This window comes from Mercenaria mercenaria, chromosome 6, assembly GCF_021730395.1.
Source record: "Mercenaria mercenaria strain notata chromosome 6, MADL_Memer_1, whole genome shotgun sequence".
Classification (NCBI taxonomy): Eukaryota; Metazoa; Mollusca; class Bivalvia; order Venerida; family Veneridae; genus Mercenaria; species Mercenaria mercenaria.
The window spans coordinates 54,543,643-54,560,537 of record NC_069366.1 but is presented as its reverse complement, the minus strand read 5'-3'; the positions used below and the strand labels follow the sequence as shown (position 1 = coordinate 54,560,537).

At 33.9% G+C, this 16,895-nt stretch overlaps 1 protein-coding gene across 8 annotated transcripts in view; it reads right to left on the bottom strand.

The window, feature by feature from the left end:
• Positions 1-3,454: 3,454 nt before the first annotated feature.
• Positions 3,455-16,895, bottom strand: part of LOC123548849 (uncharacterized) — a 49,746-nt gene continuing 36,305 nt past the window's right edge. The window contains exons 2-7 of one of the 8 annotated variants that reach the window (XM_053545947.1): positions 14,976-15,273; positions 9,518-10,405; positions 9,139-9,285; positions 6,884-7,024; positions 6,426-6,568; positions 3,455-6,263 (exon numbers count right to left, since the gene is read on the bottom strand). In XM_053545947.1, coding sequence (XP_053401922.1) covers positions 5,409-6,263; positions 6,426-6,568; positions 6,884-7,024; positions 9,139-9,285; positions 9,518-10,112 — 1,881 coding nt within the window. In that variant the 5' untranslated portion in view covers positions 10,113-10,405; positions 14,976-15,273 and the 3' untranslated portion in view covers positions 3,455-5,408. Of the gene's footprint in view, positions 6,264-6,425; positions 6,569-6,883; positions 7,025-9,138; positions 9,286-9,517; positions 10,406-10,962; positions 11,079-11,150; positions 11,251-14,778; positions 14,856-14,975; positions 15,548-16,895 lie in introns of those variants that run through there. The other 7 variants (XM_053545946.1, XM_053545950.1, XM_053545949.1 and 4 more) reach the window with 7 other exon arrangements.

Here is a 16,895-nt window from a genome sequence, read left to right as displayed (position 1 = left end):
CTCGTGAGTCATATTGTAAAATCTATGGCTCGATCATTAAACTTTGCTAAATGACCAAGTACTACTAGAGAAAGATCTTGATTGTTTCGTTTCTGGACTCATTTAAATTAACATGATGACTGAGCAACAATTGATATGAATCCCTATTGTTTTGTGGTTATTTGATTCAAAGATCCTAGTCACGGGAATCTGGCTTTTTCATTTCCATACATCCATTCTTTGTGTAATGTTTGATAAATGTATATATTTACTTTATGACACAGAAGACATAAGCATTATAAAATGACTATATACCATTTTGGAAATATCCTTATTGATTTTGGTGTCAGTGGCGCAGTAGTCAAGAGGACATGGACCGATATCAGTTTGTTGGTTTTGGGTGTTGCAATCCGAATTACCTCATTTTTGCATTTTAAACATGCAATTATGTTAAATGACATTGTTTCTTAGTATTCCTCACATACGCACATAAAAATGATACTCATAACTATCAGTTTAGTTTCTCTCTATTGTTGTTTAGTATCCCTTGCTCAAACCTCGCAAAGTTATATTTTTACTTTCAGTTAAGACCTTTTAATTTGCCGTCCCTGCCGCCACGAAAAATGTTTAGCTTCCGTTTATTCATTTGTTTTCTTTCTTTTCTTTGCTATTTTGTTCCTTAGTATACCACCTTCGCCTCAACAATTTACTTTTCAGTTTCTGGTGATTTTCGATATATCTTTAAGTTCCCGTCTTCCAACCAAACAACAAATGTAATTAATGATAATTCTTGTTGTTTATGTCCGTTATCCTTTACCCCTTGTGCAGTATTTCAGGGCAATTGCAAATTTTTTAACAAAAACCTAACCATTTTAAATGTACCATCACAATTTATTATACCCTTTTGGAATCAATGTCAAATAATCAAGACCTTCGGGTATTACTTTATTGTCTGAATTTATCACGGTTCAATTACAAAGGAATTAAATTACGACGGCGTTAATATAAGTGTTTGAAAATCAAAGCATCTGAACTCTGAAGCAAGGAAAATAAGACGATAAATTACAAAAAGTCCTTGTTTATTGTCATTCTTACATGCTCCATGAAATATTGTAATAAAATATATGGAACTTCATCAGTCTGAATAGTAATGGGCCATACGTGATGACGCAATTTGACGTTTTAATTGACATCAAAATGTTCTCTCACCAGTCCACGTTTCAACCATTGTTTACCGCAGAATATCTGTTTCCTTTCTTGTTTAAAGAAGGAAATTGAGCCATGTTAGAATACTGAATAGCAGCATATCGTTCATTCATCATGTGTAGTTTGACGTTGGTTATTGACAATGAGAGTATAAAATATATACTACATTAAATTCAATTATCTAAAATACGTATAAAATTTGCAAAATAAACCTTGTCTTAGAAGTAAAACAACATTCAATTTAACTCAGTTGCAAATGTGACACAGTTGTATGTCGGCATATTTCTGCCACGAGGTAGCTAGGTAGCTATCTCGATAGTTAAAAAGTTATCTTGATAAAGCGAAGTTTTCTGAAAAGATTATCTCAATAGTCGAAAGTTTCCTGGAAAATTATTGCGATCATTTATATTAGTATCTCCATATTTTTTGTGTAAGTGTCCACAATTGCAATTTATTATCAAGATAGCTCACTACTTTCAGCGGTTATCTAGATATTTCGAGCTTTCTGAAAACTTTATCCCAATAGTCTAAAGTTTTCTGGAAATTAAAAAGCATATTTTGATAACAATAATTTATTGCGATACTGTTTTTAGACAAAAAATGCACAACTTTTCTGGAAAGTTTAGAATATTATCATGATAGCTATCAAGTACCTCGTGGCAGTTTCAAGAATTAACGCAAAATTTTGGGCTTAAGTATTTTCCGAAGACAAATAAAATATCTAGAAACTACCATGTTTTGCTGAAATGTTTTCAGAAAAGTATACAAATTTCTTGGAAAGTTTACAATGTTATCGTGGTAGAAATATGTCACAATGTAGCTGTTATAGGTACGAATTCGATAAGACGGAAATATCCAGACAACATGAATAAACACTACACTTTTATCAGCTGCAAAATGTTAGTGCTAGGCTATACGTAGCCTTGGTTCCAGTCTGTCGTATGTTTGGCAAATTGACCAGGCTTGGATACTATCAGAAACTAAAGCGACTAGTAACGGTACCGACGTGCTCATATATATGAAATAGCGCGTATGTTATGAAAAAGCAAAAGAAATCAACGCCTGAATCCCAGGCTAGGCCAACGCATATTTGAATCTCCAGGATTCTAATGCATATTTTGGCAACATAACAAGGCCCAACAACTTGGTTGTCATTCATATGATAACGGCGACTTTTTACTTCAATACAAATGTTCGTCAGGTTAAATAACCTGCTCAAATAATGATACTATAATACTGGTTTATATCATCGTATTATATAAAGAAATGTTTTATCACTACCAACAGATTTGGATATCATTTCATGATTAAGAAAAGTCAGTGAAGAAATTTAAGATATCTGGGAAAGATATATCAGTTATAATGCCGAGTCATGTTTTGCGGTCAAAAACGTTAACATCGTAAACTGCCAAAATATATATGTGTGTGTGTGTGTGTGTGTGTGTGCGTGCGTGCGTGCGTGCGTGCGTGCGTGTGTGTGTGTGTGTGTGTGTGTGCAGTTTTCGAGTAATTCAAGGGCCATAGTCAAAGAGTACCTATGGCGATTGGGCTGGTTATCAAACTTGGCCGAGATATTATGCTCACAAACATAGTCACTAAGTTTGGAGAAGATCGGATGAAAACTGTTCGACTTAGAGAGCGGACATGCTTTTGGACGTCGACCGCCCGCCGCTCGCCTACCCGGGTGTTTACATAATACTTCCCGCTCCTTCAGAGACGGGCGTATAATAACATGGAAACTAGTTGACATTTATTCACGGTGTTTTCACAGCCCTTTGACACATTTAGGAATACACCTAGAAAATAACTATAAAATATGTTTCAGAATCATGATTCTATATGAAGTTAAAGTGGCAGACATAGCGATGACAGGCGCACGTGGAAACGGCATTGCCGTCATTCACATATCGTCTGATGTGCATCCTTTCTCAAAGTACTCCCACGAATGCTCAATGTATGCCAAGGAACTCATCGCTTAAGAACACGCGAGATTTATGAATTACTTGTACACCTAAATTTGTCGCTGTACAATTGTGCAGGTTTCAACATCCTGTCATTCTAGACACTTTTCGCAGTTGCCCACTGTAACTGATACAATGTAGACATGAAGCCCGTTTTTGGCTGAATTTTGAACATAGCTGCATTGGATATGTGCATTAGGGGTTTCTTAAATGAGGAAGTTAATACTAATAGTCTGACAACGAATACATATGATGCGGTAATTTCCGTTTTAATTTGAAGTATTTAGTGAAAAAAATATAACAAAACAATGATTTGCATTTTATTAATTGTCAACAACATATACGAAGTTTGTTCGACAGCTATTATAACTTCTCAAATAATTTCTTAGATTCGTGGCATATTTAAGATTTTTTTGAAACAGCATTGGCAATTTTTAGCGTACGAAATGCGTTTGAAGTTCATACGATAAAAACTATCATACGAAGTTTTTGGACTCTTTTATCTTTGCAGGGTTCGGAAAAGCTTTCGACTGTCATAGCCATAACTTTATATAACGTTACATCTCTTTAATTTTGGTCCAGATCTAAAGAATTGGTTTAAATTGTTTTATAATCAAGCCATATTTTATAAACTGGGTTTTTAACAGATATATGTAACATTAGACGGGGAGTTCGTCAAGGATCACCTTTATCTCCTTATATATTCATTTTAGCTATAGAATTATTATCAATAGGCATTCAAAAATAGAAATATCAAAGGTATACAAATGTTTACAGATAACGACACTTTACCACTCGACGGTTCCAGTGAAGTTTTAACGAAATGATGAATATGTTTGATAAATATTTCCATGTCTCAGGTCATGACATGATTTTTGTTGTTGTTGTTGGATTTAACGTCGCACCGACACATGATAGGTCATATCGCGACTTTCCAGCTTTAATGGTGGAGGAAGACCCCAGATGTGCCTCCGTGCATTATTTCATCACGAGCGGGCGCCTGGGTAGAACCACCGACCTTCCGTAAGCCAGCTGGATGGCTTCCTTAGAAGAATTCAACGCCCCGAGTGAGGCTCGAACCCACATCGATGAGGGGCAAGTGATTTGAAGTCAGCGACCTTAACCACTCGGCCACGGAGGCCCCATGGCATGATTTAATTTACTTTAGAAAATTATTGGAGAAGATGACATGGACTTCATAAGAGGCCAAAACTCAAGGTATACTTTTCCATTCAAATACAAAGAAAATATTAGAACTGAAGTATGACTCAAGAATAAATCCATTCCACACCGATATATAGAAAAGAAATTAAAACGCTAAACAGCGGGAGGAAATGTTTCTGTACTGAAATCAGTAATCTATATAAAATAGCATACCTGGTTTCAGTACTCCCATACCCTTCTGATAATATAATTGTTGGTTTGGCACTGACAATTTTATGAGTTTATTTGAAATGCAAAGAGAAATAAAATTTAAAGAGATATATATTTATACAAGACTTTGACTGTGGAGGTATAAACCTTGTAGACATTTCAATATATCTAGATTTTTTTCAAATCTGACTGAATGAAAAGGATCAAAATATTTCAAATAGTGGATTGTGGAAAGACATAACGAACAAAGATTGGGAAAACTATCAGAGATTTAGTTTAAGGTCATTTAAAGAAAATATATTACAAAATCAAAATTCATTCTTAAATAATGTCTATATTTCTTGAAGCAGAATGATTTCAACAAAAATCCACAAAATGAAACAATGCAAATGAAAGTATGGAATACTAGTAATTCACTCATTGGGAGTAATAAATCAACAATGACCTTCCCTATATAAATAAGGAAATATATGAAATATATTCAAGATATCCACGATATAGAAACTGAACAATTCAAAATAAATATTTTAAACGGAGTATAACATGTGTATATACCTAACTCAGAATCTTTAACACTGATTGTATGTAAGTTTGCATTCAATGTTCCTACTTTTCACTGTATGTTTCTGTATCGTGAAACAGGCCTATGATACGATACTCGTATCGCCAGACTAATGTATTGTGATACAGTGAATTTCGACATATCAAATATTATTCATTCATCAAAGGCTCGGCAAAGAACTGCTTATAATATGAGAGGATATTTAGTACTGGTAGCAGTCTGGTGTACTTCAATGTCACATGAACTGTTTAATTCAAGACGAAGTAATAAATGAAAACCCAATGCGACTACATACATATACTCAAGACAAATGTCAGTATCCAACTTCAGTCCTTACATAAATGAAAGTCATCCTTGGTTTGCCTTTTTAATTGTTCTAAGCCCTTGTCTATTCTAAATGTAGCATATTTGCCCCGATGAGCATTATCTTCACCGATAAGCATTGAGATCACTTCAACCCCTTCACCGTCAATATCATCAGCACATACAATAGAACCACTGTCACCTTCTTTACAAAATGATTCATTTGTATTTTGTCTGTCTTCAACAATGATAAAGGTATTATCTCTATCTCTGTCACGAATATTCGGCATGGTTACAATTCCCAAACCTGGTGATGTTGTACCACCCCAGAGATGTACTTGCCTACTGCGAAGTTGTCTGGTTTCATAGCTACTTTCTTTTCCAGTCGTTAGATCTCCATCTTCAGTTCTAAACCTGGTATCACATTTTTCTTTATCAATGGGCTTTATCTCAACTGCTGAGATGTCCAGTATCTTATCATGTAAATCTTGTGGTGGTAATGTTTCAGGTATAATTCTTGCCCGAATCTCAATATGCCCATTTCGAAGAAGGACACTTTTGTCAGGGGAATGAATGGCAACATGTCTAGACACTAAGGCACACAGACCTTGTTTGTTTTTCTTTGCGAAACCACCAATAGTGCCGTACCTATTTGGGTCCAAGTTTGGTTGGACCTTTGCGCCTACTTTATACAATGGTTTGAAAGACCCAATTGAGGGCACTATGTCATAATTCATAATTTTATTCTTTCTTAAGACGTCCTTTATATTGTTGTTTATCTTGTCATTGCATGTATCATCAACAAAGACTTGAAGCGTTTTAAATCGATATCCACAACTTTTCACAGATGCATCGATTGCATACAGTTTCTTTGCAATCTGAAGAATAAGCAAAGTTCTTAGATTTTTTTTATTGCAATTTTGAGAGATATTCAAGCGACAAAGAGGCTGCATACTAGCAAACTAATGTAAATATATATGTTTTGTGTATTAGAATAATTGCCGATATAGATATGTTATTTTGATTGATCTGATACGTACCTCATCACTTACGTTTTGTTCAAGACTTTCATTGATCCCTGGTCTTTTGTTTTCTGGTACTCTACTTCTGTCGTACATTCCTAATATTTCACCAAGGAGACGTTTCATCGAATCTCTATGCTTTTGTATCTTTTCTTCCAGCACTTGAAAACAAATAAAACAAACGTACTAATAGCACTAAAGTTTCAGGTATAAGTTATAACCAGTATGTACCACTTTCGTCCAAGATCATTAAAGATTTAATGCTGTAAATAATACCAATTTTCTATTAGTACACTCAGTTTTTTCGAAACCACATTCCTATACTAGTGCATGTATTAAAACCATACTTCTGACAATTGTACCTAGGTGACATGTGTTTCCCTATAATCAATCTAATTTTGTATTCATCTTAAAGACAAGTTCTAGGATCTACATAATATACCACTGGAAAAATTAAATGTTTATTATTTGTTCACCTTTGGCATTATAAGCTTGCAGTTTACTTCTTGTTAGGTACTCTATTGGTTCTACCTGTTTGGATCTCTGAGCACAATCAAGACAAATTAACATTAACATCTCTTTTCTTCTATTTCTTGCAGCTCTGTTCTTCCTTTTCCCTGATTTGACAAGAATATTAACACTGTTGATAAATCTTTCTATGTATCTAATTAATTTTGTTGTCTAATAGTTTGTGTAAATTCATTTATACCATTGCATATATATTTATCTATTAATTCTACATTATTCTGATTTACCGAATGTATATGTAAAGAACATGAATTATGTCCCCGTTTTTGCTTATAATAACTAAAAGTATGACAGGTACGGAACTAACTAGATACATACTTCTACACCAAACCAATATTCTCCACGCATAGGTCAATAATGTCTTCGCATATTGTACTTTATTTAAAGATGGTAATTACTAGTACAAAAAAGGTAATCCATTAGTGAATGGCAAAATATATTTAAAATATAATACACTTCATAGTATTAAATACAGTTGTATCATTCAATTTAAAGGTCTTTCTTGTCAAAATGTTGGTGCGATTCATTCACATCGTTGAACAATACAAAGTATGAGTTTGGCTTCCACATCCAAGGTATGTTATAAGAATGTCAAAAATTCGAATGCATCCGGCTAACTCAGTTTATAGAGCACGCGACTATAAATCAGGGAGCAAGTTTGTTACGCATGTAGACTTGACATCAGACAATGCGTCCTCCACTTCAGAGTCCAGTGGAAGAATTATCGGTCACTATTTGCTGTGGCAAACAGGTAAATTAAAGCACTCTTCAGTTAAACTGACCGCTAATATATATAATGCACTTGAAATATTGTTAGAAAACGGAGTTTGACCCATTAAACAAACATACCTTGTAATGTTTTAAAAACATGCAAAAACATTCGAGCTGAAATTATTTGCTTGTTTTGGGTTTAACGTCGCTTTTCAACAGTATTTCAGTTATGTAACGGCGGGCAGTTAGCCTAACCAGTATTTCTGGATTCTGTATCAGTAAAACATGTTGTCCGCAAGTAACTGCGAACTTCCCCACTTGGATCAGAGGTGGAGGACGAATGATGTCAGACACAATGTCGTTTATCAAATCGTCATGGAGAACATACGCCCCGCCCGGGGATCGAACTCACGACCCCGCGATCCGTAGATCTGCGCTCTCCCTGTTGAGCTAAGCGGGCGGGTCGAACTGATGTTATAACAGTACTTTTCCTACTTAATACATAATAACAGAGGCAAGTTTAAATAAATGTCGTACATAGAGACACTTAAGTGTACTAATAGTATATGCTTCAATGTTCGAAGAATCTCATGTTGGCTTGTTAATCCCAAGATGAACAAGGAAATTCATTGATGCAATCATCAAAGACGCCGCTAAGTGTTGTGTCTGAAGTACAACTGGTTACAAATTATCAACATTAGCAACACAATATATGTTATAAGCTGATAGAAACAGTCAAGAATAAACATGATAAAGAAGTATTACCATGCAATACAAATCATCTACCTGCAATGACCTTGAGATTGCGAGTAGGTTATCCCTTTACATACAAAATTAAATTAATTATTTCACCAACTAATGTCAGCACCTGTGGAAAGTTCTTATATGCATGTGCATGTGTATGAAGTTTTACATAAATGCAGTTTGTTTGGAAATGAGGAAATGCTGGAAGTTAATTATTTCAGAGTTGTGGTTCACAGAAACCATTATTTTTATTATCATAATGTAGTGTGTTTTCTATTCACTGATAAAGTTTCACGTGATCTGGTAATGTCATTTCCTACAATTTCATTAGATATTTGGAAAACATTCTCTTTCGGAAAACTTTATTTAGAGTAACCTCCCTTATCAATAAATCGTATCAACTGTTTGACGAATGTTTAAATAAAAAATATTTTCTGCTCTACAAATAAGAGAGGAATGACAACTAACATTGTTTTATATCACGTAATAATTTGCATTACGTTCATTTTTGATGTTTTCTTTTTGCCATTTTTTGTTTATTCACTAAAATCTATTGTGCAATATCGAGGGTCCTTTAACACACTATTCACTGTGTTCTGTTTACCGTTTCGAAACTATTCATTACCATCTTTACATGGTCCAAAATAAAAGTGTATCCTATATACTCGAAGCCGCCTCCTGGCGGCGTCGAATAACCCACCTAACACATAATAAAACCCGAGTGCCGAATGCATGAAAAAAGAAACACCTTGTGCTGTTATACCAATTTTCTTGGTTGTCGTTCTGTTTCTATTGTCTTTTCCTAGTTTTCGTGATAAACGTTTTCTTTCAAAGCATTTCCTGCACGTATTTGTACCAATGTACGTCTTTGGTTTACTACGCTTCGTTTTAGTATCTGAAAAAAATCGGCTTTCTCTTTTAATAAAAGACATGTAATACGTGTAAGTCCTTCCGTAAAAGAAATATAAACTAAACAACTGCAACAAAAAGCTAAAGTGCAAATAAATGACCCAGCATATACAATCTGCATAAACTGAAATATGCAAAAATATCAAATGTATATAAGTAGATATTAGTATAAAAGATTTATTTAGCTTTCATTTGTTCACTTATTGTTGTAAACGTACCTTCATGAGTGTTATGTCTTTCGTCCAGTTTGAGAAGTTTTACTAAGGTTTCGGTCGTATACTTCATTGGCTTGAAAATAATTTCTTCCAGGGCTACACTTGCTGTATCCTTTACATCTTCAACCAGAGAAACTTTAACATTTGAGTACCCTTCGAATATATCAATAATCTGTTTGCGCTCCAATGTATCATTTGTCACAATAATGAATTGAACGCCTCTGTTCTTGCTGATGTTGCGGTGTAAAAACTCTGACATTCGACTAGGCACGAATACAATCGCTTCAGATTGTATTTCTCTCAGTACTTTTTGCAAACTGCTTCCCATAATAAAGTTTTGTTCTGCATCTTCATTTGGAAACAGTGCCTTTGATATAGAACTGCTGACCGTTTTAATACTGTTCGTAGGCTTACTGCTTAGGATAATGAAGCGCACATCTCCAAAACTTTCTGGCAAAGCTGCACCGCAGCTACAGCTAAGGGTAGCTTGCAAATCGGCAAATCTTTGCTGGAGATCTTTGAGCCGCCTTTTCGTATTGTGGTATCGTGGATAACACGCTTTGTTTGGTATGCAGGTGTTAAAGACCTTTTCCGACATGTCTTCCTTTTCGTGTCTTTTATGGGTCACATCAGCATCTACAAACAATTATCTGATATAACCGCACAGGCTTGGTACAAACTAGAAGTCATTACTTAACATTATCTTTTCGTATGCCTATGGAATACAGTCTATCATCCTATGAACTTCATCGGATATAGGTGGTTTATGCAAAAATCCGTCTTGGGCCAAAAGCTAATGCGACCATGGCTTATTGATCCCTTAAGACATCTACTGGCCACAGTCAGCCACTTCACGAAACTCTCAGAAGTTGAGGTTATAATAGTTACTTTCTGAAATGTAGGGTGAAACATATGTTTACATATCTCCATAGGCAATAAAAATATGAGCTAGCTACATAAATAAATGCAAAGTTTTCATATTTTGCTATTTTTGTATCAAAATTGGTTGAGGTACAAATCAAAATAAAATTATGTAATTTTTTTTTAAATTTTGCTGTACCTTTGATTTTTTTTTAAGCATTTATCTTTTAAAATGTGTGTAAAGTTCAAAAGCGTTGATTAAATGGGTCAAAGATTTTTTGACAAGTTACAAAAATATTGAAAACCTTATGCTTTACATTAATAAGTTTGCAGCTATGTTTGTGATCGTCACATTATCGTTGGGGAATAGAACATGTATATAAAAAAAGATAAGAAACATTAAATAAATTTGATTTTATCAAGCTATGTTGTATTCCAATATTAAATAGTTTTTACACGCTTTATATAAAACCATTTTACTATTTTTTGTTAGTATTGTATAAAAAATTGAGGTAAAATCTTTTTCATTAATTTAGTGTGATCCCTGATTATTATTGGTAGATATTGTCAACAAATCCAAAATATACCGATTATTTTGTTATCATGTGTAACATATAAATCCAAACTGTATATCTGTGTTTTTGATATCCATTTCACACAAATTACTTTCGTTAGTTAATACAATATATTTCACTGAAGCAATAACTTCAAAATAAAAGTTTGCATCAATAATTGTATACAGAATTTTGACTAAATAAGTACTTTTTAAACTTACTCCATACATTTTTACACTGCTATCCTATAGACATCCAATGATAAAACTGATATAAACGTATAAAGATAAAGTTGATGTCAAACTCGTGAACTACAATTTACAAACAAAAAAGATGTAATGAATTTAAACACAAGTGTTAAAAAACAGAAACAAATACTAATTCACTAAATCATGATATTTCAGTAAAGTAAACATATTAAAGTTACAGAGCTCGAGGGTAATGTGTTTATTTTAATTTTATTATAAATTATTTCAGCACCAATACAATATTAATTTGAATTCATGTACAGCAAAAATCAGCTATATTATCTATATAAGCTATTTAATTACCTTTCCGATACACCAGTAAATGTACACGCAGAACTCTTATAATATATAGACTTGGAACAGTAGGTGTGTACTTCTGCAAACAGTAAGGCGGAGTCATGCAGATAACTATCCTTGCATAACATAACATAATCTTTATTTGGCATAAAACTGCATAGTACCTACATAGCCATACAGATGCAATCACAAAACATGTGAAAAAGGTGAAAAACGTGTTACAGTATTTAACATTTTACAGGGAAAGCTGTTAAACAATAATGTTGTGAACCTCTTTAAAATACAGTATGGTAATGTCCTTACAACGGTTAGATATCTAACTGTTCCTTTATTTGAAATGCCAAGTTCAGATACTTTCATAAGTTGTTTAGTTCATTTGATTTTTTGCTTGACATCAGTGTATCTAATTTTTTAAGTGTTAGTCATCTGCAGAAGTATGGTTTTAGATATTGTTTTAGTAAATCATAATATTTTGGGCATACTAGGAGAAAATGAAACTCTTTTTCTATTACATTCATAGTGCATTTTTGATATTTTCTTTCTTCCTTATGTGACGAGAGTCTAAATTTTGTCAAAGAAATTCTGTCCTTATTAGTATTTATGACATTTAGAAACTGTTCTAGATTAAAGTCGTGTTTATGAAGTTAATATTTGTATCCCAATGTTGTTTATAAATATCTAGGATTCTGGTTTTTATGACGATAAAATTACTTTTATTAGCATTATGAGTTAATCATAGGTTTGACATCCCTATTTTGTTTAGGATGAATTTGACGTGATAAGCCCAATTCTTTCCTCTGTATGTATTTCCATCGTATGCATCATTTCTAAGGAAAGTATCAAGTAGCAAGCAATTTTCGTCAACATTAATTATTTCCAGCCGTTATTTAAGGAGTATGATTTTCCTTTGGATTTTCATTGGATGTCTACATCTACATCTACATCTACATCTTTCACCCAACCGTCGATTTCCGACTATCACTGGGCGGCGCTGTCAGAGAAACAGTTGTTAAAGAAATGATATGTTACAATGTTAAAATAATAAAAGCTAAAAAAGACAGTATGCTACAGTTAAAATGGGGCAGAGGCAATAGAATTACATACTGACCACCGCCAGCCTCTCTCTAAAGATACCGAGACTGGGGCTAGATTTAACATAAGTTGGTAGGGAGTTCCAGAGACGGATGGTCCTTGGGAAGTAGGAGTTAGAAAAGTACTGAGTGTGAGACATGGGGATTAAGTAATTTAGGTTTCTAGTTGGAATAAGATGAGATTGATCGACTGCAACTGTCTGGGTCCTTATTTTATAAAACATTACTAATGAGTTGTGTAACCTTCTATATTGGAGTGTATTCCATTCTAAAGTTTTCAGCATTTGTGTAACACTACTGGTGTAACTGTAGTCGTACATGACGTACCTAGCAGCTGACCTTTGGACATTTTCGACTTTGCTAGTGAGGGTTTTTTGCCAAGGATGCCAGGCGCTTGAACAGTACTCAAGTTGAGGGCGGACATAGGTGTTATAGGCAGCAATTTTGACCTTTTTATTGTCAGTTTTCACATTCCGTTGTATGAAGCGAAGAGTGGAAGTTGCTTTGGAAGTGATATTGTCAATATGTTTGGACCAGTTTAGATCTTTGGAAATGGTTATGCCTAGGTATTTAGCTGCCTCACAAGTTTTTAACTCTGTGTTGTGAAGTTTGTAGGGGTAGACCACGGGATTTTTCTTTCTAAAGATTCTAAGGACTTCACACTTGTCCGGGTTGAACTCCATGGACCATGTCTTCTCCCAGGTTTCTAAGTTAATGAGGTCTTGTTGCAGAGATACACTATCTGAAATGGAGTTGATGGTAAGGTATATTATGGTGTCATCTGCAAACATTCTTGCGTTACATTTGACCGAGTCTGGTAAGTCATTGATATATACCAGGAAGAGACAAGGCCCAAGAACAGACCCCTGGGGAACTCCAGACAGTACAGGAAGTTCATTGGAAAAATGACCATCAACAGCGACTTTCTGGGATCGGTTGGACAGGAAAGATTTGACCCAATTGGTAATTTGTGGGTTGACACCAAGGCTTTGTAGTTTATAAATTAGTCTTATGTGATCGACCTTGTCAAACGCCTTGGAGAAGTCCATGACAATAACATCTGTTTGTTGACCCTGTTCAGTGTTATTGTAAAGTTCCTGAGTGAAATTAATGAGCTGAGTCTCACAACTGTGACTCTACAAGCTCTCCGTACAAACCATCTAGATTTGTAGATTTTCTAACATTGAGTACTTTCCGTAAAAAATTGCAATGGACTAATTCAATATTTTTTTGCTTCGTCAGATCCAAAACCTTCTGTGACATTGTTCTGTATCGAGCCGCCAAGACTATCAAATTGTTTACATTTATCTTCAGCTTTTAATTCTAACTGGTTACTACAATAAAAAGATTATGAAGAGCATAAAGCGAATGTTGTCCGTTCTTGAATAACGTTACTCCTAAGTATTTGAATTGTGTCACAAATACAAAAAAGACGTAATGAATTTAAACACAAGTGTTAAAAAACGGAAACAAATACTAATTCACTTAATCATGATATTTCAGTAAAGTAAACATATTGAAGTTACAGAGGGTAATGTGTTTATTTTGTCACAAATTATGTCACAAATTCCTTGTTCAGATATCATTACTTTTGTCTTATTTGTCTTATTTGTATTAATTTTCATACCCCAGTTTGAACTGTATCGATAAAGATAATTAAGCATAGATTGCAAAGCTTCTGGTGTGTGGGCAAAAAGTAACGCGTCGTCTGCGAACAACAGAAAAATAATTTGATGTCATCGATTGTTAATAATCATATTATTTACCAGATCGTTAACGAAATAAAGAAAAAGTAAAGTAGAACTTAGGTCTCTCTATTTTGCACCAATGTTTAATTCGAAAAAAGATGACATAGATTTTTTTTTATATTTGATTGCCGCTTTGACAGAACTATACATTCTTTGGATTGCTTTTACAAATTTAGAGCTTGCAGATCTTTGTAGTGGGCCAAGGGATTTCTGTCGTCATTAAAACAGCTGAGGGCTAATGACTTTCACAGTTAATTCCATTTAACAGATGTAACCGTGTAACTATTTAATTATCATTTTTATCGATAACTTTCTATAAATTATATACGAACTTTGACACTATTCAAGAACAAAAAAGTCCCAGTTAAATAGACTAAATATAATGTGAATTAACAATTATTGTTCTCGAAGTATTAAATTCTCGCATCCATTATTAGATATAATTATGCAAAAGTATTAACTAACCTTGCAATTAACCGGATTAACCTCATTCCAACAGTGCCACGCGTATTTTGTTTGTAAATTCATTGACGGTTTACTCTAGGTCAGAGTAGCCAGTCAACTGAAACCGCGAAATTGGTCACGTGATGTGTCAATCAATCAAAAAGGCGGGCTACTCAATATTATGCAAATACGGTAAATTGACAATGTATGTTACTAACATTTTGAGATACGAAACACAGCTGTTATTGTTGTTGATTTCTTTTTTTGTTGTTGTATTTACTTTTTGCTATAGATATTATGCTGTCCTCTAGTAGTAGCCTAGTGTTATGATGTAACACTAGTACTTCATTCACTATTCATTTACTTATTCAGCCCAAGATCATATCTCATTTAAAATATTGTACATAGTCTTAAGAAACAAAAAAGTTTTTTTAGTTGATTAATGACGATGAGGAATAACAAATTGAAGTTTATTTTGTTCTGATCTGTTTCAAGGAAAGTTCTCTTTTTGCCTACCTGTAACAAAAATTATAAATAGCAGCTGAAAAGTAAGTGCACTGACCCATTAATATCTTTAGAAAATTATGTATTACTAAAGGACTTCTAAATTGATTTAACATAGATATTCATTTCTGCTGATTTAAAATGTGTGATCACCATCCCCACATCCACATTGATCTGTATCCACCTTTGTGTATATATATGTGTATATTTGTTCACATGTTATTACAAAATGTATGTTTTGTAATCTGTGTTTATCAAATAAAAGATCTGTTCTGTTCTGTTCTGTTCTGTTCTGTTCTGTTCAAACGTAATAATAATAAAAAAGAAAATTTAATTAGGAATATATTACAAGTTTAAATCATAGGCTGGTGAACATTTGATTGAGATGTGCACAGATTTAGGTTGGATTTTTATGAAAAATGTGACATTCACCAAATCTACATTTTTATTTTACAGTTTTTTTTAATATTGGTAAAGAATTCTTGTCTCAGACTGAAGAACACATGTGCATTTCAATGTTATAAAATAAAACATGAAAATTGTACTATTTATGCAACTTATTATAGAAACTGAAAATTCAATCTTGATGAAATACAATAATTAGATTTTATCCCATCATGCTATATTCCAATAAAGAGGTTGCATCTTTATGATTAAATTATTTTACCATTTTTGTATGTATTGTATGTAAATCACTTTCACTGGTATGACCTTTTTCATTATTGTTTATCAATAAAACTAATTCTCGAAGCATTAGTTGTCATAAATACCAAGAGAGTCGTCTGGCATGGGGTGCCAAATGAGTTTTGTAAAATCACCGGAAATCCATGTCTGGTATGGAAGAATACGTAATTCCCCGAGTAGCTGGTGGGGGTGGGGGTGGTGGTGGTAGGGGGGTCTATGTGCATGAGAGGTCTCTAAAGTCTTATAATTATGAAGGTGGTTATCTGAAGTGCAAAAAAGAGGGTGAATGTCTAAAGTAATGATGCCCTCCGAGAAATCCAAGATGGCTACCAAGATGGCCGCCAAACATTTTCGTTGCCCAGAACTCCATATACTGTAAATCACTTTATATTCGCGTGATCTTTATTTCGCGAATTCCCGCACACTGAATTATTTCGCGGATTTATGAATTTGCGAGGGGAGGGTCAGAAATTTAAATTCGCGAAGGTTCTTATCTTATATTAGTGAAATTCCAATTCCAGAAGTCGTGATTACATTAATGTCCATTATTCCGTACCGTAACGAATTTATGCCAAAGACTCATTAAATACATGGTCCGTAACGGCTATTTCGTATTAGTAATCGACAAATTGCTTTTGTTCGACTGAAATTGAGAGAGAGCCTTTTAACCCTTTATTCAATTTACGGGCGATTATTCTTATTACATTTAATAGCTGATAAAATGTTCAAAGTTTGTTACAGTCATTTCATAAATAATTGTACGGTACAAAGTATATAATACAATGGCGTGACACATTGTTGCTAATCCAATCCCAATTGTTATCTAAACAATCCCTATTGTTATCTAAACAGTATGTGTGAAAAATCACTCGCTCTGTTTGTTTGACACATACAAAGTGCATCATAGTCTGCCTATATATCCAAAAAAGAGGCCTAGAAATTGGCATTTT